Below are 24,390 nucleotides of genomic sequence, written 5' to 3'. Positions count from 1 at the left end.
GGAAAACCCTTTCGTCTAGCGGTTTTTCCGTCTTGCGAGGCGTTCGTCTTGCGGGGTACCACTGTACAGTATATTGATTATTGCTTTTATTTTATGGATCAGTGGTCTCGTTAGATACAGTGGTGCCTCGCAAGACGAAATTAATCCGTTCCGCGAGTCTCTTCGTCTTGCGGTTTTTTCGCCTTGCGAAGCATGGCTATTAGCGGCTTAGCGGCTATTAACGGCTTAGCGGCTTTAAGAAAAAGGAAACAAACTCGCAAGAACTCGCAAGACGTTTCGTCTTGCGAAGCAAGCCCATAGGGAAATTCGTCTTGCAGAACGACTCAAAAAACGGAAAAATCTTTCGTCTTGTGAGGCATTCGTCTTGCGAGGTACCACTGTAGTAAAATTCATGTTAAAATGCTGTTTTACGGGTTGTTTTTAAAAGTCTGGAATGGATTAATCTGTTTTGCATTACTTTCCATGGGAAAGTGTGCCTTGGTTTTGGAACGCTTTGTTTTTGGAACGGACTACCAGAATGGATGGGACGCGGGTGGCACTGTGGGTTGAACCACAGAGCATAGGACTTGCCGATCAGAAGGTCGGCGGTTCGAATCCCCGTGATGGGGTGAGCTCCTGTTGCTCGGTCCCTGCTCCTGCCAACCTAGCAGTTCAAAAGCACATCAAAGTGCAAGTAGATAAATAGCTACCACTCCGGCGGGAAGGTAAACGGCGTTTCCATGCGCTGCTCTGGTTTGCCAGAAGCGGCTTAGTCATGCTGGCCACATGACCCGGAAGCTGTACGCCGGCTCCCTCGGCCAATAAAGCGAGATGAGCGCCGCAACCCCAGAGTCGTCCGCGACTGAACCTAATGGTCAGGGGTCCCTTTACCCTTTACCTTACCAGAACGCATTAAGTTTGAGAACCAAGGTACCACTGTACTGTCTTTGGATGGTCTAAGCAAACACGGGGGAAAGGAGGTGTGGCCCATTGGCTTGATGTAGAAGCTCTCCTGTTCAATTCCTGACATCCCCAGTTACCTGGTTTGGGTAGCAGATCTCAGCAAAGCCTTCACTTGGCGAGCCACTACCAATCAGAGTAGATCACACTGGGCTACTGTTAACCAGTGGTTATAGCTTAGTATGGCCTTCCTCAACCTGGGGCTTTCCAGATGTCGCTGAATGACAAATCTCATTGTTCCTGACCATTGGCTGTGCTAGCTGGGGCAGATGGGTATTGAGGTCAAAAAACATGTGGTGATTACCAGGTTGAGGAAAGTTGGCTTGAGGCATCTTCCTATGCATCCTCCCAGGGGTAAGGGAGCAGCGCATAAGCAGGCACTAAATGCCTCCCTCTCCCATGAATATGTGTGCAGCTTACTTTGCAACTGGATTCCAGCCCCCCAACCCCTGGTAAGTTGACTGAAGAGAGCTTGTTGGCAATGCAAGAACTGAAACCACAATGCCTGCCTTTCATTTACAATCTAGAGGCTCAAGGATGGGGAGCTGGGGTTCTTTTCCCCCCAGGGGTGGGGGAAATTAGTTTTTGTTTTGGCTTGGAGATTAAATGTTTATGGCAAGTGTCCCTCCAGGAATGCATGCCAAAAGTGTACCCTTCCATATTGGAATTCCCTGACCATGAAACATCTGCATTGAATACACTTGGAATCAAGTCTGCCAGCAAGGGATGGAAGGGGAATTCAATTTTGTTCTAAACTGCCTCCTGTTCCCCATTGGAGCTGGTTGTTGTGTTGTTTTTAACCTACCAATTGATGCATAATTGACTCTTTTTCTTAGAACCTCAGAGTCTTTCCTGGTATTTTGAAAAGAAAAGAAAAAACACCAAGCATTTTTAGACTTAAGCTCTTACCTAACACCAGAAATACAATACCATAACTTCCTTGTAATGGGTAGAGGTGGGAGAGAAAAGCTGTTGGGAGAGGGGGCAGAACTATGCTAATTTTCAGTTTCTTTTCTTTTCTTTTTAAAGAAAGAAACTCTAACGTGGTTTTTGTACAGGGGAGCAATGGGTGGGTGGAGTGTCTCAGGTAAGTTCCTGAACCAACAGGGCAATAAAGCCCCAGGAACATAGATAATTACCTTATACAGAGTCAAAGCACTGGTCCCTCTACCTGAGTATTGTCTGTACTGACTAGCTGTGGCTCTCTAGGATTTTGGGTAGGGGGAGGTGTCTTTCCCAGCCCAACCTGGAGATACTGGGGATTGAACCAGGAATCTCCTGCATGTAAAAGCAAAAACACTACCATAGACTTAGGATCCTTCCCCAGCTGTGGTGCATTAAAAAAAAAAATCTTGGGTGGTGGAACTGGATGTTTGGTATATGGGACCTGCTTCTCAATGAAGAAGCAAGAAGAACCTCAAAATACTGTTTTTAGAAAGGACTATTTTATGAAGTAGCAAAATCTCCTCTTAAAATAGTGTAGCACTTCAGGGAGAAAAACAGGAATGGCTAAATCAAAAATAAATAGAGGCTGTTATAGACATATCCACTGGTTATCATTGAAAGAGCCATCCTTAAAAAACAAGCAGATCTTAATACAACAAACCTCAACTAAATCCAAATACAGCTGCAGCCAGAGGAAAATCACACATGGTATCCTACCAAATCTAAAGGCCTGTGCATTTTTTTAATTTAAAAAGCCATTGTTATTGTTGTTGACCATCTTGCTGTATGAAAAATGGGGAGGGAATTTAAACATCTATATGAAACCGCTGGAGAGATCATCCGGGGATTTGGGCTGGGTGTTCACCATTATACTCAGCTCTACCTCTCCTTTAAATCAGAACCGGTGAAGGCAGTGAAGGTCCTGTGTGAGTGTCTGGAGGCGGTTGGAGGATGGATGGCAGTTAACGGATTGAGGTTGAATCCTGACAAGACAGAAGTACTGTTTCTCGGGGACAGGGGATGGGGAGTCCTGAATGATGTAGCTGTGCCCCTGAAGGACCAGATGCGTAGCCTGAGGGTAATTTTGGACTCATAGCTGTCTATGGAGGCACGGATCAATTCTGCCTACCTGTTCCACCTGGTACAATGGCTGAGACCATACCTGCCTGTGCACTGTCTTGCCAGAGTGGTGCATGCTCTGGTTATCTCCTGCTTGGCATAATCAGATTTCCAGGACACATTCCAGTCAGGGAAAGACACATTTGAGGGCAGGCCAGTGAGGGGTGTAGCTTGGGGAGGGCTGGATAGAGTTGCATTTGCTCCCCCTCTGCCTGAATTTCCCTAACTCCTGAGACAAGGGAACTAAAGGTGTCCTCAGCGCAGCCCAGCCCAGGTCATAGGTGTGTATGGGTGATAGCATACATCAGTGTGCTGACACATAGTGTGTGGTTTTCATCTAGCTTCTCACCTGTGCTTGACCTAGAGCAGCAATGGTGATCTTGCAGCATTCCAGGTGTCTGTGAACTCCCAGCGCCCCTCTACCACAGTCAGCATGGTGATTGGTCAGGGATGTTGGAAGTTGTAGTTCAGCAACATTTGGACAACTACAGGCTCACCAACCTTAGTTCGGAGGGCGGGTGTGCCACAGCAGGGAAGGTATAAGGCAATGGGCCTTCTTTCTCCTCCCTGCCCAGACACTGGATTCCTTCTGGATACAGAACAGGTTTCTTCTGACTGGGAGATGCCCCTGTGCATGTGGAATAGCTAGTGGAGATGCTGCGAGTGACTCCTTTATCCCCAGCCACATTGAACATTCTGGGTTACCCACGGTGCCCAGATTGTGTGAACTCAGCAGAAGTTCAGAGTGACCAAGTGATAGAAGCCCAACTGCATCTCTTTAGGATGTGTATTCATTTATGACATTTGGCTTGCCTTGAATGCCTGTGTCAGGAGATTTCTATTACTGATGCGGTGCCGTATAGGTGGGGAGAAATCGAGGCAGCATGAAATTCAAGATCTGTGGCTCAAAGAGGCATTTGTTCCCTTGGCTTGACTGCTACGTAGCAAACCATTTATTTTCGTTTCTTTCACCAAAGAGACTTGCCTTGTCTTTCATTCCCTTTGGCTTCCCCAGCTAAGCCTGTGTAATTGTATGAAAAGCATTTCCTCCTGTTACATTTTTTTAAAGGGGGAAACCCACGAAACCAGCTGTTTTCTATTAGATTTTGTTTTACTTGCACATGAACACACACACAAAACTCTCTCCAGCAATAAAAGGCACTGCAGTAAAGCCTGTTCAATGTGAATGGCGGGAAAATTACACACACTTCTCCATACATATGTACTTCTACTTACTACTATTCCTCCTCCTCCTCCTCCTAATACATTAATGTGTAATTGTAGTTAATCAAATTCCTTTTTATAGGAATTGTATGGGCCTTTGTGGTGCACCCAGAGAGCTCATTTGAGTGTGATGTCCATTGATATTTGCAAAAAAGCCAACATGACCTTTTAATGATCCTAACAGAATGCTTTCATTAATATTGAATGTCACTTGGCTGCTAAACTCGACTTTCTTAATGCTATTATTATCTTATTATATTTGTGATACTTAAGAGAGAGCTTGGCATCTTAGACCTACCTTAGCTCTGAATGTGACCTATAGCTTGGAATGTGTGTATTTGTTAGTTACATGAGAACGTGGGGTGGGACACTGGGGAAGCTGTGTGTCACCAGATGTTTTGGACTACAGCTCCCATCAGCCCCAGGTAAAATGGCCATGGGTCACGGTTGATGGCGCTTGGAGTCCAGCAATATCTGGGGGGACAGAATCTCTGACTCCTGTCTAGGATGTCAGAATAAGTGCAGAATTGAACTTCTTCAGCTGTCCTCTTTACATACATAAAAGTTTTCAAGCAACTTCCTGGCCCTTTGATTGTAAATATATGCTTGAAAGTGTATACATGGTTTGCAACCTGTAATTGATTAATTGGTTATATTAATTGATTCTAAAACCTTCTTTTAACTGATTAGAAGATTAACTGGATTATCAGTCAGCACATTTCAAAAAAGTTCATTATTTTTAATACAGTACTTATATAAAGGGTTGTATCAAGTGTTTGTCCTCCTTACTGTAGACCTATTGACGGGCACGGCTTAGGCCCATCAATTTCAAGTAAAACTTAGTTGGCTGCAACTCAAAAACTGTAACTGCTAGGTACCATCTTAAAAGAAGGCACACCTTCCCCCCCCCTTTACTTCCTTACATGAGCATGCCCACAACATTTAAAGATTCTCCATTCCTGGAATAAAATTAGGATCCACAAGCACACTTGGTAGCTCGCCAGCGATACCAGGCAGAATTCAGGAGAATGAGGGAAAGGCAGGGGCTGCCCAGGATACGGCACTGAGCCTTGTTATCAGGGCTGAAGCCTGTCTGGACCTCTGCCGTCAACTGCATAGAAATGCAAGAAAGGAAGCAGATGGTGGGTTGCGGAGGAGAGTGTTTTGCAAGCTAAGCAAGTCTGCAACCCTTCTGACTTCTCTGGTATGTGGGCATGATGGAAGGGCAGTCCAGTGGTTGCACTGCAGAACTGGGATTTTTGCAGCCCCGAGCTGAGGGACCCTATAATAAAGCACATCAGTTTAGAAAGATAGTTACACGAGGGAGCTCTGTGGCTTTATCTTTTCATTCCCCCGCGCCATTGGATCAGATCTGCCCCCAGTTTCCACTGCTATCATCTGGTGGGACTTGAGCCTAGTCCTTTAATGAACCCAGTAGTTAGGTTAGCCAGAAACCTCTCCACTTTGAAGAAGAATTGTTTTTTATACAGTCACAGACCAATAAATTTTTGTACAGAATATGTGTCACAACAATGCGAAAACAAATACTTCTAAATATGCAGCCAAATCAGATGTGGACAGCAAGGATAAGTTCCTATTTTAGTCCCTGCTCTGAGGGGGGGTTAGACACAGTCCTGTTTCTTTTAAATTTATTTCTAAATGACCTGGCTTCTTATCTGCGTATTGTTGATTCTCATGCTCTGTCTTCACATCTGCTGTTTTCTGCTGTTGCTGCTGTATTTCCATTTATTGAGTGATAGCTCATATTCTCCGTTATGTAGATCCTTTAACCCCTTGGCATAGAGGTGGGGTTTTTTTTAAGTCTAAAAAAAAGCTGTAGAGTCTGATCTCTGAGATTCTTTTGCCCACGGGAAAGAAAAAAAATTAAACATTCTAAGCATTTACTGTTTCTTCCCCCTCTTAATGCGAACGTTGATCCCAGCTTCCTGAAAAGTGGTACATGTCCTCTTGAGAAGCAAGGCTGTTTGTTGTTTTTGGCTGGAGAATGGGGTGTTATTGAAAAGTGAGGGAAAGACCGTTTAGCTCCTGTGCAAACATATCTGTGAAATAACCCTACACCCCCCCCCCGGTTTGGTATGCACAGAGTGGTTCTGTAGGACTGCATCAGAGACAACGTTTTCCTTCTTTGCTGGGCGTGAAACTATATCCCAGTCTACCATGAGTACTTCAGAGTGTGTTCACATCTAAAGTAATCTTTCGTTTTATCCTTGGAAATTTCAGAGAGACTGTCATGGCGACTGGAGTGTATGAGATAGAGCCATGTGAGGTTGAAGAGACAGAGGAAGAATGTTCAAGTAAGTAAATATATTGCACTTTTGGTGGCTGTTTTGAAGATGTCCTGATTGGGTTGGCAACTGTCAGTCTGAACTAACCCCCAATAAGCTGATGGTACCTGGCCAGCAGCAGAGCCACCACTCCCAAACTCCTCACCACTTTCTCTCTTGTAAGCTGAAACTCTGGCAAGGGGCTACTTTCTTCTTTTTTCTCCTAGAATAGCCTTACTGAACTCTGGTCCTCTAGGTAATTTTGGGCTACTACTCCTATCACATTTGACTATTGGCCATGATGGCTGGTGCTGCTGAGAGTTGTAGTCCAAAAAAAGACATGGATGCCACTCTGTTGGGGAAGGCTGTTCTAGAATGGCCCTCATGAACAGCAACAGAGGCCTGAATGGCAGCATGGAACTATGGCTGGCTGACTGCTGTCCAAAAATGTTTTTCAAAGTAGCAGCTAGGGATGGGGGAGCAATTTGATTCAGTTCCCATTGAAAGGTGTATCTTATCAAATTTGCACTTTCCAAAACTATATGAGAACTGAAAAGCAGCCCTTGTTCAAAATTCACGCTTATCCAAATGTTGTGCTGCAGTGCCCCGTATCAACCAGCATTTTTTCAAAAATGTGAGTATATGGGGAAAGTGTGCATGAAAAGCAAATTCTCAAATGCATTGTATGAATTAGGAGAAGTTTCTTGCAAAAATGCGTATATTAGCCAAAACTGCATACGAAGATACGTTTCTTAGGAGGGATTCACACTAAAATGCTAGTAAACTTTCACTAGAACTTAAAAAAATTGCAGATTGCTGCATAAGCATTGGGAACTGGATTTAAGACAGGGGGAAAGCTGAAACTGAGAGAACTGAAATAAAACAACACCTGAAATTGACAGATCCTTCCATCCCTAGTAGTAGGGTCTAAAATTTGCTGTCTAAAATCCTTTGGGGCAGGCTGCAAATGAGCCTCCCCTAGAAGTTGTCCTTATAGTCTAGGTGCCACCATCTGTGTTTTGCTTTCTCGCATGCACGGCACACACCAAACTATGGACTGTGTATGGTTGTCCTTAAGATATCCTGATGTTACACTGTTTATGGAAGCCTTTAACTGTGAATTCCTGGCAACTCCAAAACACAAACATGTTTGGTGATGAACAAAAGCGGATCCTGCAAAGTCTACTGCTTTGCCAGTTTCCCTGTCTCTTAGATCAAGATGCCTAATCACTATCTGCACCAAACTATGTGGCTTAAGTCATGTTAAGTATGTTGGCTGTAGCTGACATCTCTCTCCCACAGAGCAAGGCAGAGAGAGAGGGCAGGTAGCAGCCTGGAGTCATTGTTCACTCCACAAAGCAGTTACTGTGCAAGCCACTCTGCAGCTGATGGTGGCACTATCTTGCCCCTGCCATGCATGCTGGCACGAGGCGGAGAGAAAACATTGCTGACAAAATGATTAGCTGGCAGGGAGGGGAGGAGATGAATTCCCATTGAAGTGATGCTTTTGTTTTCGAAGGAGCCCACCAGCTGTGAGGATTTTTAAAATGTCGGGTGCCCCTGTTTAGTCAAATAATAGAATATGTGTCGAGCCAGGTTCTGGTCATCTCATGACTTCTTTGCATCCAAGATATGTGCAATGCAGCTGGGAAAAAATTCTCATCTTAGAGGGAAAGAATGGGGGCGGCGGCATGGAATTATGTGTAATGATCTACACATTTAACAAATGTATGAGTTAATTGTTAGAAGAACAGCCCAATGTTTTCCAGGCATGTGAAGGAGCGTAAGTTTTCTCCAAAATCAGACAGATCCATATTTGCTAACCGATTGAAAAAAATCGAAACTTTTGCTATCTAGCAGGCCACGAGCCTTCAAAAAGCCACCACTGCTAATTAAGGAAGCAGCTGAACTAGTTTCGTGCATTGTTAATATGTGGTATTTTAGCATAATCTTGTGTATTGTTCTTGAAATCTTCAGCTGGAGTGGAGGCTATAAATGGCTTTTCCATCACATTATTATTATTTCCTCCAGGGCTGCTAATAGCAGTCAAACAAATAAAATCAAAGTGAATAAACTACAGCTCACATCAGCACCACCAAACATTGCTAGTAGCCAGGGAAGTTGAACTGTAGCTCAGCTACATCTGGAGTGCCAAAGTTTCCCAACACCTGTTTTAATTGCTGTGGGTATTACAGTGTTGGGTCTTTAAGCTGTACGCTTCCTTGCTATATTTCTTACAAAAGTGCCATTTATAAACAATATTTTAAACCAATGCAGTATAATAAGAATGAAGTAATAAAATACAATGGACGTGGGTGGCGCTGTGGGTTAAACCACAGAGCCTAGGACTTGCCGATCAGAAGGTCGGCAGTTCGAATCCCTGTGACGGGGTGAGCTCCCATTGCTTGGTCCCTGCTCCTACCAACCTAGCAGTTCAAAAGCACATCAAAGTGCAAGTAGATAAATAGGTACCACTCCAGCGGGAAGGTAAACGGCGTTTCCGTGCGCTGCTCTGGTTAACCAGAAGCGGCTTAGTCATGCTGGCCACATGACCCGGAAGCTGTACACTGGCTCCCTCAGCCAATAAAACAAGATGAGCGCCGCAACCCCAGAGTCGGTCACGACTGGACCTAATGGTCAGGGGTCCCTTTACCTTTAATAAAATACAATACAGCAGGCAGCCATTAGTTGGACATACTGTTGTCTTCCATTTTCTCACAGTTATTATAACACCAGAGAGGTTTCCCCTCTTCATGCCAACTGCTTTGACGGGACACTTTTAAAATTTTCTTTGTGCAGAGAAGAAGAGATCAAGGTTTCAGACTTTTAAGAACTTTTTCTCCAAGAAGAAGAAAAACAAGGAGCAGCCGTCCTCCCTGGGAGAAATAAAATTAAAGCCAAGTCAATCCAGTAATGATGTCAGCATCCGAAACCTTGATTCCTGCATACTCCATTTGCCAATAGAGCCTGGGTAAGGTAGTGCAATCGTCTTGTAGCAACAGGTTAAAAGTAAGAATTGTCCCACAGCAAGCTACACATTTCATTCATGCTGGTGCACAAACAAATCCCAGCGCTGCAGCTGGAATGCCAGGAATTTCCTCTTTTCCATTTGCAGCGTGCCTCAAAACAGCTAGTGCAGTAAAAAACACACCCTCTGGACTGTTTTAGCTCAGAAGCGCTGAGAGATGGGATTTGACCGTCTGTTGTCTAAAATCCACCCAGACAGCACCAATTAGCATGGGTGCTGCAGGTGGGTTCGTCAATATTTTATTGTTATCATATGGTACCTGAAATATTATCATGGCCTGAGCAGCTATTTCATACCATGATTGTGGGAGGAACATGACCTTATCCCTCCACCTCCAATATGCAGACAGTGGCAACACTCTGCAACTAATAAAAAAGGATCTCTATAGCCAAATCTTGAACTTGCAGCAGTCCAAAATACAGAGCGCAGATGTGCACAGTATTATTGACTAATACAAGGTATTATTTTAGGCCACATTTCCACGAAGAACAAAGTCCCCAAGGCTGCTTTGTATTGTGTATTGTTGTATGCAGTAGTGAACACAGGAAACACAGAGTTGGAATGGGCCACCAAAGGTCCTCTAGTCTGACCGCCTTGCCAATGCAGGCCAGTCTGGCAGGCCAGCGTGAGAGCAGAATGCTGGACAAGAAAGCTCTGACTCAACAGAGATCTTCTTACATGCTTATTTGCTTCTCTAGCCTCTGCTCTTAAAAACCTCTAGCAAAGGAGAGTCCACCACATTCCAAGGAGGCCTGCTCCTCTGAGCAGTGGAAACTAGTCCATTAGGATGAATGGTGCACTGCTCCACCAACCTCACTCTGACCCCCACCTTCCTGCCTTCTTACTAACAAGCAAGACAGTAGATGGCACTGTGTGTCAGCTTCCACCTCCTCCTTAGTCTCAATGGTGCCCTTGCAGAATTCAACAGGGAGGAGGATGAGAACAAAACCAGGAAGAGTTGGCTGTGCCTGTCGTTGGGTCTTGCTTCGCCTACTGTTGGGCTTCCTGCTTTCTGCCCCAACCCTCCCAATGGGCACCAGAAACCACTGCCATGGAGTCAAACCACTGGTCTTTCTAGCCCAGCAATGGCAGTTCTCCAGGGTCCCCTACAAAGGACTTTCACAGCCTCTGATTATTTATCTGGCTCTTCTATAGGCACTAAACTAAGGGTCCTGCCCTGCTTTCTATGTTACTATGGTTTTTATGGTTAAGCCACCTTGGCTGCTACTTGTAGAAGCACAGCAAGTAAGTTTTCTTAAGTATATATAAAATAAGTTATAATAAATAAAGTACTTTTGGTGGCAGACCCACCCAACCAGGTGCCCTCTAGATGTTGTTGGACACCAAATCCCATCAGCCCAACAAGTAGGAGCAATAGTCAGGCATGATGGGAGATGTAGTTCAGCAATATCAGGGGCTTCAGCTTGGGAAAGCTGGAGTTACTCTCTAAGACCCAGGAAGCCTCTTTCTCAGCTTAGCTTTGAATACTCGTGAGTTCCTTTTTAAGCTGCTATTTCTTAGCCTTGGTGCCCTATGCATGGTATGTAGGAAAGACAGCCCTACCTTACAGGACTGTTGTAAAAATTAGTATGTGTATGTGGAGAATATAAGGCAGAGATGGGAGCCATCCAGACATTGTTGGACTCAAATTCCCATCAGCCCCATAAACCCTTGCCAGCAAAGACAGTGGCTAAGGATGCTGGGAGTTGGAGTTCAGCATCATATGGAGAGTCATAGCTTCCCCGCCTGTGACTTAAAGAAACAACATTTTTAAAAAAACGTTAAAATATAGTTTTTTTAAAAGTCTGAACTGCCCCTTTTTCCCATTTCAGATCCAAAGGGAACATGGGAAACAAAGCCTTATCTCATGACAGTGTTTTCACAGTGTCCTCTCCAGATACCTTTCCAGGGAAGGTGAAAGCTTTGCAGGTAAGAGGACCTTCACCTCTCCCGAGGGTTGTGGTTTCTTGGTTCAGTTGAGGATTCTCCAGGATCCCCCTTTCCTTCCAGCACAGTTCTGTCACTGAGAACCAGATGCTGCCACTGTAAGTGGGATCATATGAACCCACCAAGGAGGAGCATGTGTTTCAATGCATGGTGGCCTCATAAGGCGAGAGAATCTCGCAAGTGAGCTCACTCAGTCTTGTCTTTTAAAGCTTGGTGGGAGGGGAGTGACAGCTGTTGGGACACCTCCCCACCACCCTTCAGTCTTCCATCTTTTTCCTTTATCATGTATCTTGGGAAAATGACTTCTGGGCCCATGCTTGCTGCCAAGCCTGTGCCATTATTAGTAAGAGACATGGTTGTCATGTTTTAGGATGGGAGCATGGCAAATTAAAGCATTTCAGCATAGCAAAAGCGACTTCCTTTTCCAAGTCAGAACTCATTCTTTGAGTGGCTGTGGATATATGCAAATTCCACATGAGGAGGTGCATCAAGACATTTGTCTGAATGAAGATATTGTACAGCCGCCGTTGGCTCATTTCTGCCCCTTCCTTTTTCGTGTGTGTGTGTTCTCTGAATGAGCACATTTTTCATTGGGTTGATACAAATGCCACAGATTTCAGAGCTCAGGCCAATTGACACTGCTTTAGAGAGACCACACAGCAGGACTCAGTTACCCACCAGGAGTTCTTTGAAGTGCTGGAGATCAACTTTGGGAACGTTTCTCCCCTGTCTCCATGTTCCATGAAATGTGCATGTTATTATTATTATTACAAGCTATGCCCAATACAATTGTAACCATAAGGAACTCGTTTCTTGCCCTCCATATCCGATATAAACTGAAGTTATTGGTTTTTGCAGCCAGCATCACATTCTGAAGTTTGGTCACTTCCAGGTGACCTGTTTATTGAGATTTGTTTGCTGGGAGGTTAGATAATGTTGTACTGAGCAAATGTTATCCCACACTTCCCATTGCATTTCCCCAGTAGTTTCCTTATTGTAAAAAGTCCAGCCTTGTGTGGAAGTGGATTAGACATGTATGAGCTCCAAGTTGACCTCAGTGGTGCAACCTGAATTTGCCAGGATGTACTTGATCCAATAGGAATATTATTACGTTTGTGTCCTCCAAGGTCTGTCCCATCCTGTTGCCCACAAAGCTAGCCTGCTGTCCTCAGGTACAGTGGAGGAGGATGCTATCATTGCCAGTGCTGAAGAGCAATTAAACTCTCAGGACAGCTGGTTTTGAATGCATATAGAGCTGTGGAAATGAAGAGTACCATCCTGTCCTAGGCTTCAGGTAGCAAACTCTCTTGGGCTGGCCCAGGTTGCAATGTAAGGGTAGAATGGAAACCGAAGCAACCGTAGCAGCATTGTACTTGCCAAGAGGGCTGCACCTCCTAGTTAAAATAAATGTTTGACAACTCCTGTGTACTTTTATTCCTTCCTTTCCTTCCACCCAAACAGCTTCAGTTACAGCCGAACCTCGTGTTTCGATCGCCACCGCTTGTTATCCCCAGCAAGAGAATGGAAGAGGTGGGTGGCATTTCGGAAGACGATGGCTTACCCAGAAGTCCTAAGGGAATTTCCACCCTCCATGATGCTCTGATTTGTTCTGCAAACAAGGTATGTGCTGTGCCCTTTTGAACACAAGGGATAATAGAGAATAGCACTTTTGGGGCACTTTTCCCTCACACTATTAATGATCTTGAGGTGTGGGAAGAGGGAGTGGGGTATGCTGCTGGCCCCTGTCCTCTCCTGCATGGTGTGTGTGTGTGTGTGTGTGTGTGTGTGTGTGTGTGTGTGTGTGTTCCAGTCACTGGTAATGATCAGCTTTCATGCATTAGAGCAGGCTGCTTCCAACAGGGGATGAGGACATACAGTGCCACACCCACAGCCCTGCTCTCTCCTTCACACATTTTAAATTGTACTGTTGCATTTATATTACCACTTTCCTCCAAGTAGCTCAAGGCATAGTACATTGTTCTCCCTCCCCTTCCATCCCTGCTTTATCCTCACAACAGCCCTGTGAAGTAGCTTACGCTAACAGAGAATAAGTGGCCCAAGAGCACGCCATGAGCTTTATGGCTGGGTGGGGATATAAACCTTGGTCTGCAGTGTTTTAACCATGGCACCGCTGTTTAATCATGTGAAGGATAATGCCCGAATAGGTCTATTATATCGTGAGGTGTGGTGCCTCTGCCATTTGGCAGGCAACAGCAAATGTTTCACTACACGTTTCATTTCCTTTTCCTCCATTCCAGCTTTATTTAATATTAATTTGGACAAATCCTGATAGTGCTCCAAATCTTTATGGTCATGGTGGTTTCCCTCCCCACCCCTTTTTAATCCAGTCCTCAAATCAAGAAAAGAAAAGTGTGTGTGTGTGTGTGTGTGTGTGTGTGTGTGTGTGTGTTAGTGTGTTAAAGGGTAAAAGTAAAGGACCTCTGGACAGTTAAGTCCAGTGCTTATCTTGCTTTTCAGGCTGAGAGAGTCGGCATTTGTCCACAGACAGCTTTCTGGGTCATGTGGCCAGCATGACTAAATTGCTACTGGTGCACATATACATGTATATGAATAAGGGAGGGGAGCAGGGTTTGAAACTCCCATTGTTCTTGGCGCATTTTGCGACAGGGAATTTCATTAACGTGAGCAGTTTCTGAGCTCTGAGCGTAGTACTGCGCCTAAGATTTCAGATTAAAACTAAAGAGTGGAAGGAAAGGAGGACCTTTTTCTGCCTCCCAACTTCCAGCTACTCTCTGAAGATTGGAGAAGAGACGCTCTTAAGAATATTAGGGGGGTGGGCAGGGGAAGGAATAGACCATGTGAAAAATGAACATAATATTTCAGCTGCAGTTCATTCATTTTCAGCTTTGTATTCTTGTTATAAAAAGCGTGCTTAAACATTCCATTGTTGTGCCCATAACTTAGGTTTAAGGTGCCATTTAGCTCCTAGCTTTCATATTTCAGTTTCTAATACTGGTGGGGAGAAAGACATTGGTCTGCTGGAGCCCTTCGTATTTTACAAAGTGGTGGCACTGAAATGCATGCCGAGTGTTCTTGAAGCATGGAAGAAACATGGGGTTGTATTCAATGAAGTCCTACTCGGAGTAGAATCACTGAAATTAATGACCTGAAGTTAGACCTTATCTGCACTATCCATTTAAAGCAGTATCATACCATTTTAAACAGTTCCTACAGAGAATCCTGGGATTCGTAGTTTCTAGAGGGTGCTTGAGTGTTGCCAGGAGACCTTATTTCCCTGACAGAGCCACAATGCTCAGAGTGGTTTCACGGTCAATCCTTCTTTATAGGGAACTCTTCCCACAGAAAACCACCCATAGAAATTGCAGCTTGTGGTTTTAAGGCCCCTGTTCCTCTTTACTTTCATTTTTATGCGAATCTGATTTGGAGACGTCTCATGAAGCCAAAACAGAGAAAACTCTCAGGAGAGCCCTGCTGAACCAGACCAAATGACTGTCTAGTCTTGCATCCTCTTTTACACAGTGGCAAGCTAGATGCCTCTGGGATGGCCAGAAGCAGGGAATGGGGGCAAGGGTCCTCTCCCGCTGTTGTTGTTGCATAGCAACAGAGATCCGCTGCCTCTGCTGCTGGAGGCCATAGCTAGCTATCATGATTAAGAACTTTAAGGAGACTTGGCTAAAGCTTTCCAGTGCACCCCAAAGCTTTGGAAGCAGCAGCTTATTGAAAACATTTGCTAGGACTTACCAAACATAACTTTGCACTGAAACGTATACAGTGGTACCTCAGGTTACAGACGCCTCAGGTTACAGACGCTTCAGGTTACAGACTCCACTAACCCAGAAATAGTACCTCGGGTTAAGAACTTTGCTTCAGGATGAGAACAGAAATCGTGCAGCGGCAGCAGCGGGAGCCCCATTTAGCTAAAGTGGTGCTTCAGGTTAAGAACAGTTTCAGGTTAAGAACAGACCTCTGAAACGAATCAAGTTCTTAACCTGAGGTACCACTGTAATAGCAACAAGTACAACCCCATCTGTCCTAGTGGCAGCAATTTTGGCAGTGCAAGGATAGCTGCCGGCAATATTGTCATAAATGCATGAGAGATGGGTGCTGTGTTGACATTCCTCCCCCCACCCCCGATTTCCCCCACCCCCTTTGTGTTTTCTCATAACTGTCCTTTTTATGTGCCATCCTGGAGAACGCTATACCAGCCCCATGCTTCCATGACTTGTCCCTTTCCCTTGTTTTATCCTGCAGTCCTCAATCCCTGCCCAGCGCTATAACTCTTTGAGTTTAGGTGGCACAGACAGTGAAGATGACCAGGTAAATAGCCATTTTTCCAGCTGCTGCTGAAGCGGCAGCCTTTTGTACTTTTCCTGCGGTGGCAGAATTCAATCCCACACAGAACCAGACAGACCCCATTCCTCCATAGCTTCACATGGGTCTAAACGACCTGTCTTTATTTTAAAATTTGTGCCATCGGGGGTGGTGCTAATTGTAAAGTGAGCTGTAGAAATAAATGGTGCTTTGGTTTAATTGGTTGTTTTATGTATAAGGCTTGTGCTGGGTGATGGCCATGTCTTTGCTGGCTTTGCTTTTTCTTCTTCTTTTAGTAGCATTATGAAATAGGTCTTTTAAATGGAACTCTGGGATCTGTAGCCCTTTGAGGGGAATAGGGATCTGCTATAATTCTCAGCACCCTGAACAAACTTACAGTTCCTGGGATTCTTCGGGGGTGGGGTGGGGGGAGCCACGGCTGTTTAAAATTGTGTGGTGTTGATTTAAATGTAGAGTATAGCACAGATGGGACCTACCTTGTGCACACTAGGCCAATGTCTGACCTAAGTTCAGCCTGTGAGTTTTGTGGGGATTGGAATCCTTAACTTTCAAAGTGTGTAGTCCAGCAATCTCCATTAACAATATTACACTCACTTGATTAGACAACAGCCTACTTCAGTGCAGTAATTTTCCCAGGTCTAAAGGTGGAATCTTACCTACTTATAATGTTTGTTACGTGCTTACATCTGAGTATTTTAGCTTCTGAACCCATCTAGGCCAAATTGTTGTTGTTTTTGTTGGTTTTTTTTAGCACAATAATCACATATATAGGGGAGGCCTGAAACCTATTAAACTTGTCTGTCTGCATTTTTCAGGTCACCTCAGAATCTGCCTCTAGACCCCTTAGCCCACAACCTTCTGCAGTTGTTGGGAGTCCTACCTTGCCATACTGCCACTTGCTTCCTGTTGATTTCAGCCGTCCACCCACTCCGCTGGGCTGCCTCGACACATCAGCAGCCAAGCACAAGATTGCAATAAACCCACGAAAGCAGAAAGCCTTCACTCACAAAAATCAAGCTATTTCAGTAAGTGCATTCTGGAGGTTGGAAGAAATTCTCTCTTACGAGCCTTCCTGTTTGTTACGATATTCACACAGGACTCTGCTCCAAGAATGTTCTTGCCCAGATCTCATCAATGCTTGCAGCAGAGTGAGGCATCAGAATTCTGAGCTGACAGCAAGGACTGTACTACTTTGGGTTACTGATGGGGAGCATTGCATTTTGAAATGTTGCCTTTTTTATTAATTGCAAGAAGAAAACTAGCCTCACAAGGAATGGGATGGGCTAGTTTTCTTCTTGTAGGCTGATAGATTTTTATTTTTTTTTAAAAAAGATATGAGGGATGATCCAATTCCTTCCTGGTTCTTTTGGAAGAGATTCTTCCTTATGTTTTTTTTTGTAGTCTGTAATTTTTGTAGTCTGCCAGGCTTTGGGGAAGGGTAGGTGTTAGATTCATGCCACTTTATCCATTCTACTTTGTCACATTTTATTGGTCTATTGTCGTAAGCTGCCTTGAGGTCAAGGGGTGTGTTAAAACAAATGAGTTTCCTTTACCTATGGTTCCATCAACACTGTTCTCTTTGGATCTTGTACAGAAGCTCTTGAAGAATAAAAGTTTGATGCAAAACAAAGGAATCACTTCCCCCTTTCACTTTCCATTCTAAGTTCCCAACAGCGCCTTTCAATATTACATTGTGAAATTGGTTGGCTGCCTTAAAAAGGCAGGCAGCTGATCAACCCCCAACCCCCTTTTTGTTGGTTGATAGCCCTTTTTGTTTATGTTCAGTTTAAAAAATGGAATCTGTGCTCTCTGCAAATTGTCTGAACTGTCTTTCTCTTTCACAATAGGTAAAAGAGGTGGCAAAACAGCAAGGCCTTCTCAAACCCAGAGAAGGAAAACCAGACCATGAAAAATTACTTGAAGAAGATGGTAGAAAAAAGGAGGGCTTGGCAGGTAATGGCCTCCGTGTGTGTGTGTGTGTGTGTGCGTGCGTGCGTGCGTGCATGTGTGTGCATGCGTGTGTGTGTGTGTGCATGTGTGCAAGAGTGTGATCATGCATGTGCCAGCACATGTGGGAGAGTGTAGGGAAGAGCGTTGAGGTTTGTATTGTTTCTGCAGACCAGAGACCTATGGAAGAACACATTGTTTGCATTGCAAAAGGTCCCAGGTTCAGTTACCAGCATCTCCAGATAGGGATGGGAAAGACTTCTGTGTGAAACCCTGCAGAGCCAAAAGCAGCTGGTACCTCCCACCATTCCTCTGCATCCAGCCAGCCCATGACATGGACCAATGATCTGACTCAGCTTCTTGTATTCTTTAACCATCTTCTTCTCTCCTCCTTTCTTACTTAGGCCTATCAATCCAGAATACCAGTAACTTAAATGGGAGTCAAACTAGGGCCTCTGATGCTTTGCATTATTCTTGGAATGCTGGCCCTGGTGCTGAGGAGAATTGCCCATTAGAATCTGAGAACCAGAACCGTATGGAAACAGATCTCCAGGCTTCTGTAACAGTGTCCTGTCCAAATGCACTGTCCTCTCTAACAAAGCACAAAGAAGAAGAGATGGAGGAGGAAGGGGTGAAAACAACTGGGCAACCAACTGATAACGTCATGTCGAACTCACAGAGCTCCGTGAAAGAGATCATTGAGAAATTTGAACCTCTGCAGACTCAAACAGAAGATATTAGATGCTTAGATGCTGCCTTGCCTGGCAATAGCATGGATAAGGACCCTGATGCAGCAGAAGAGTGTCGCAACATACCTTGCCTACAACCTGTAGATCAAAAAGCAAAAGACTCCATTGATGGCAGTGATGCAATACATATTTATAAAGCAGAAGATAGACTTGGTGACAGGGACAGCTTGGTCACGCTTCAGGAAGACCCTGCACTGCACGGTCCACAGTTTTCTGCATCGACTATGGAGGCTCCCACAGAAGCAGAGAAGGCCATAGCCTCAGCCCTTGAAAAACACCAGATACCCAAAGAAGTTACAGGAGGACGGTCTGCAGATATGGAAATTCAACTGTGCAAAGGCCACACAAAGCCAACAGCCTTTCCACAGGGAGGGCCAGCCATCTCAGGTTCCCAAGTAGATGAGCTTCCACTTCACAGTGCCATGGGTGAGAAACCTACCCACCCAGATGAACCTTATTGTTCTGATTTGAACAGCAGCCGAGGCGGGCAAGAGGATGCCAGCTTTAGTAACCTGAGCAACCCTTCTCCGGTAGGTCTGTCCTCTGCAGGATCCCCCAAGGTTGCTCCTAAAAGTAGCTGTTCTGATGACGAGGCTGGAGACTTACCAGGAAGTGTGAAAACGGAAGAAAGCAAAGGTCCAGATGAGATTTCCAAGGCCCACCCAAAGTCCACTTCTGGTAAGCCTGCCAGGTTCACCATTGCATCAGCTTGGCAGAGGTCTCTTTCGGGGAGCTCGAGTTCCATGGATAGTTCCTGCCCTGGAAGCACCCCTTCTTCACCCATAAGACCAGAGTTGTTTGAAGGAATGCCCCAGTTGGATACAGCCACAGAGGGATATATAGTAAGGAGCCCAGAGTGTCTTGACAAGGGTAATGGGACTGTTGGCGCCAACTTAAATATTGCAAATGAATGGCCAAAAGAAAATATGCTTGATCGTGAGAGCCCATTTGGGGTTAAGCTGAGGAGAACACCCTCTCTATTGAAATACCGAACCCAGCAGAAGTATCACGAGCCTGCAAAGCAACTGACATCTGTGGTTCCAGGAACCTCTTCTACTTTGGTCAAAGAAGATCTGATGCCATCAAGTTCTGGGAAGCCTCCCCAAAATCTGACAGGTGGCACTCAAGCTTCGGTTCCAAAACCCATCTTCCAAAAGGAGAACCGCCCCATCAAGGCCATCAAACCTGACGAAGATGAAGCCAAGCAGCAGATAGGCAAGCTCTCAGGTATTTGTGTTATTATACAGGCAAGCTGCTTTAGAGGCATCTGCTTGTTGGCTGCTTGGTAATGCATGAATGCTCAGGAGAGTGCTACACGTTATGGCAGGTGTGGGAAACAGCTGCGTTTCATGCTGCAAACATCTGCATGTCGCCCAACAGATGATGCTGGAATCCAGCTTCCATTGGCCTGAGCCAGCATAGCTAGTGCTCATGTATGATGGGAGTTGTGGTTCAACAAGTTGTCTGTATTTGGTGTACATAATTACCTTTATTTCTTAATGTGTAGGTTGCATTTATGCCAAAATTCCACCCCTGTATATACATTCAGAAAACCACGTTTTTATACAGGTTCTGTGGGCATGGCTGCACTATAAACACAGTGGACTTTTAAATTGTTATTTTTGTGCATATATACAATTTCAAGTTCACAGAACGTTGTGACATAATAAACCAATAAAAACATTTGAGTTTACTTTCATTCATTCCAAAAATCCATCAATCAGATACATAAGCACTATGTCAGTTAGAAATAGATCATCTGAACCATAGCTTGAACAGTTTTTTAAATCATTCTGAGCATTTTAAAAGCTGGTATGAAATCCTGTTCTTCCATGTCCCAGGATATTATTATTTTTTAAATACTGTACTGTTTTTTCCTTAAACTTAATATGTCGTTGTCAACCTTTTCGAGTCCTGACAAAGTTTGATAACTACTGCTTCAATTATACACTCACTTTCCTGAGTGGAAATGGGGCTGGTTTGTGAGTTGATATGCACAGATCACACTGTGATCTGCCACTGCTGCTGTTGAATGCTAAGTCAGTGCCGAAGTCAGTGCCGAATAAGACCTCCCTCACCACAGAATCTGATTGTGGATGAGGAGGCTGAACTAGTTTGTATCACTGAGACCTGGGTGAGCAGGGTGCAGTTGGTCTCAACCAGCTTGTACCCACCTGGGTACTCAGGGCAGCATCAGGGCATGAAACAGTTGAGTTGGGGTCATCCAGAGTTTTGGAGTTTTCTTTTACATCTGCTGGTGTTGCAGTAGATGTGCTGGACTGTTGTCTTTCCTCTGTAATGGATTGGATGATAGTCAACAAACTGAAGCTCAATCCAGATAAGATGGAGGCACTGTTAGTGGGCGGTTCCCCAGACCTGCTCTTAATGGGGGTTCGCTCCTACCCATTAAGGTTCAGGTACATAGCTTTAGGGTTCTTCTGGATCCATTGCTGTCACTTGAGGCTCAGGTGGCCTCAGTGGCCTGGAGTGCCTTCTGTCAGCTTTAGTTGGTGGCCCAGCTGCACCCCTTTCTGGATAGGGATAGCCTATACTGTTGTCTATGCTCTATTGGTTAGATTACTGCAGTGTGTTAGAGGTGAAGCTGCCTCTGAAGACAGCTCAGAAACTTCAGCCAGGTTGTTCCAGGACCGCAATATCTCAAGGACTGCCTCTCTCCCTATGAACCGACCTGGACCCTGTCATTATCATCTGGGGCCCTGCTCTGTGTAGCTCCTTCACAACAGGTCTGGAATGCGGCAACATGGGAACATGTGGCTCCCCATTTATGGAATACTGTCCCCAGAGAGGCTTACCTGGAACCACCTTTACATATCTTTAGGTGTCAAGCAAAAACTTTCCTCTTCACCCAGGCCTTTCGCTGATTAAACAATCTACGGCCTTTTAAAGTGTTGGTGGGTGGCAGCGGGGGTATTGTTTTGTTTCTTATTATGTTATGTATTTTGTGGTTTTATGTTATGTATTTTGTGTTTTTATACTGCAACCTTTGGATGAAGGGAAATAAATACAATTGATAAATAATAATAATCTTACATATTTGCGATTGTGCCTGTCCGTGTGTGGATTAAGTGTATGTGATCGTGTGATTGCAGACCCCAAACAGATTTTTTTACCAAGGCTGCATGGCGCTCTGCATGCGTCAGGTGCACCGGGAGGGAGGCCAGTGTGAAAGTTTGATCAGCTTCTCTCCAATCCCTAGGGCATACCCCGGCCCCACATCTGGAAAGCACATCCTCTGAACCAGCATGGATTCTGATGGCAAAACTAAAGCAGAAAGGCTTCCAGGGTCACCCTCTTGCGAAAGAACAGAAAGGGGAGGATAAAACCTCTGCCAAAACTGAACAAGGAGGGGAGAAGCGCAGCAGCATTTCTCAGCAGGAAAAGGTAGGTGCATATTGACCCTTGTTCATATCATTTAGCGAGATAGTTTTGTAGGAAGCTCTCCGTTGGTATACTCGGAGATTGATAGTTTTATTTCTGATTTTAATTTTCAGTAATTGTGCACCTTGAGTACGTGTGTGTGTGTGTGTGTGTGTGTGCAGTTATGTAGAAAGCTGCTTCATCAGGTCAGACTGTTTGTCCATCTAGCCCGTATTGCCTGCTCTGACTGGCAGTGGCTCTTCGGGTTTCAAGCAGGATTCTTCCAATCCAGGGCCAGCACCAAGGGCAGGTGTTACTGGGCTCTTTTCAAGGCCCTGGCCCCTGACCACTGCCACACTCTGCATACAGACTTACCTTCCTGCTCCTCTTTGCTGTCACTGCCTGTGTTCACCTTCTGTCTCTGAACATACGGGCAGTGATGAGCGAAGGGACATGGCTGCACCATCCACAGGCCTTAGTAGGTAGTTGTCTGGAGCAAGGAATGGGCAGCAGTGCCTCAGAGAGCAAGAGAGGAGCCAGAGAGGTGACCAAAGAAGCACTTCTGCAGAACCTAGAACCAGCATTGTTCCCATCATCTGCTACTTAAGTACCCCTTCAGCTTTGGCTACCAGGGATTAAACTGCCTATGCTCTGCCACTGAGCCATGGCCAATACATTTGGATACCAGGATTTATTTTTTTAAGAGCCTAACTCTTCAAAACTTGACTTCAATATTGTGACAGTTGCAGGGAAGGAAGCACATCCTGCTTCGTTTAGACATGGTCTCTGGGTTTGTGTGTAGGGTACTTCGTGTTGGTGTCATGTGAACAATTGGTTAATTGTACACAGTGCTTGGGCTCTTGAGTTGAGGAGCACATCCCACACGTCTTGATGTTCTGAGATAATGCTTCCAGGTGCACTGGGTTACCATAGTAACACCAGCGGAGGTCGAGCATATGACTTCCTGAGAGCTTCACCCTCTCCTCAGTATAATGGTCTCTAGGGCAGGGTTTCCTAAACTTGGGTCTCCATTTGTTTTGGGACTGCAGCTCCCATTAATCCCTAGCTAGCAGGACCAGTGGTCAGGGGATGATGGGAACTATAGTCCCAAAACAGCAGGAGACCCACATTTGGGAAACCCTGTTCCAGGGCATTGCATTCATTATGTATGTCCTGATGTCTGTGTCCTGACGCATGTCCTGATGCTACCCTGTTTCCTGTCGGGGGCTGACTCTGAATCTGTGAGAGTCAGCAGAAGAGGCTGTGGATCTGCAGCCTTGGAAAACGACTGTTAGTCAGTGGATGGAACAAAAGTCTTTCTCAGCATAAGTCACTTTCTTATGTTTCTATGACTGTTGTGGGAGTACTTTATGCACAGAAACTGTTCGTGGCTCAGCCAACCCATTCATCTTTCAGATGGAACAGCCCTGCCGTGGTAAACCTTTGTTTAAGAAGCCAGAAGCCAGTGCCAAGTCTGCACTCCCCTTTGATGCTTCAACCCTGGTCTGTATAAATCAAAGTTACTTTTTATGTCTTTCGTCTCCGGGGTCTGATATATTGGACAAAAGTGGGAACTGAGCCTGTAATTAAGGCTTGATGAAGTTAGGCTGGCTCTTAAAACGTTTATGTACGTGTTTTTCAAATGCTGCTCAGTTTTAGATTTTTATAGTTTCTAATTTGCATGTAAGTTTGGTGATAGGATTTTGATGGTGACTTGCAAAGTGGCATACAAGCTGCAATGTGGGAAGAAACCCTCTGGATCATAGCTGTCAACCTTCCCTTTTTTTGTGGGAAATTCCCTTATTCCAGCGCCGTTTCCCGCTGCTTCCTGCTGCTATCCCGCATTGTTAGATATCCCGTAGACTGTCCCTGGGACAGGTGAGGCTGCTGATCCCTTATTTTCAAGGCTGCTGATCCCTTATTTTTAAATCTGAAAGTTGACAGCTATGCTCTGGATTTGTGTTGGTTTGCTTACTAGACACTTAAACAAGGATTTGACTGTGGCTTAGAGTCCTGATTAATACACTGGCATTAAACCGGAGTTCCCTATTTCAGTAGTAGTTAGGATGCAATTGCAATGGGAGGAAGGGAAAAGGGGTGCTTGGGCCTGAAGCTCACTCCCAACTTTCTAAACCACTGTTTGTTAAACTGGAAAAACCATTGGGTGAAATCCAACACTAGTCATATGTTACTGATTGAAGTCAATGGACTTAAGTCACTCAAGCTTCATCTGCTCTGCAGTGCATGAATTGCATTCTTCTTTTTTTGCCTTATAGCAAACAAATTTTACCAGTGAGAATATATTGAAGAAGACCAGTGCTCCTCAAGTATGTGCACTTGAGAGTAAAATCCCGTTGAAGATGGCTCCAGCAGCTATAAAAGGTATTAAAAAATGGAAAAAAGAACAGGAGTGGTTATTTAACCTTCCCCCATTGAGCTCAGCTAATGTGGAAGGGATGTTTAAACTTCGATATAGCACTGTGCTTGGATAGAAATAGCAGCTATATTTGGATAT

At 44.9% G+C, this 24,390-nt stretch overlaps 1 protein-coding gene across 4 annotated transcripts in view; it reads left to right on the top strand.

Annotated features, from left to right (window-relative positions):
- KIAA1210 overlaps positions 1-24,390 on the top strand; it is a 55,765-nt gene that overhangs the window by 27,393 nt on the left and 3,982 nt on the right. For 2 of the 4 annotated variants that reach the window (XM_083486304.1, XM_083486303.1), the window contains exons 3-13: positions 6,460-6,542; positions 9,312-9,483; positions 11,373-11,469; positions 12,949-13,107; positions 15,721-15,786; positions 16,617-16,826; positions 17,649-17,754; positions 18,153-19,724; positions 21,715-21,899; positions 23,292-23,378; positions 24,152-24,257. In XM_083486304.1, the coding sequence (XP_083342430.1) occupies positions 6,460-6,542; positions 9,312-9,483; positions 11,373-11,469; positions 12,949-13,107; positions 15,721-15,786; positions 16,617-16,826; positions 17,649-17,754; positions 18,153-19,724; positions 21,715-21,899; positions 23,292-23,378; positions 24,152-24,257 (2,843 nt within the window). The remainder of the gene's footprint in view (positions 1-6,459; positions 6,543-9,311; positions 9,484-11,372; positions 11,470-12,948; positions 13,108-15,720; positions 15,787-16,616; positions 16,827-17,648; positions 17,755-18,152; positions 19,725-21,714; positions 21,900-23,291; positions 23,379-24,151; positions 24,258-24,390) is intronic. The other 2 variants (XM_083486306.1, XM_083486305.1) reach the window with 2 other exon arrangements.

Source organism: Podarcis liolepis (assembly GCF_965112155.1).
Source record: "Podarcis liolepis genome assembly, chromosome: Z".
NCBI classification, from domain to species: domain Eukaryota; kingdom Metazoa; phylum Chordata; class Lepidosauria; order Squamata; family Lacertidae; genus Podarcis; species Podarcis liolepis.
The sequence above is the reverse complement of the archived record's forward strand: the minus strand, read 5'-3'. Positions and strand labels throughout refer to the sequence as shown.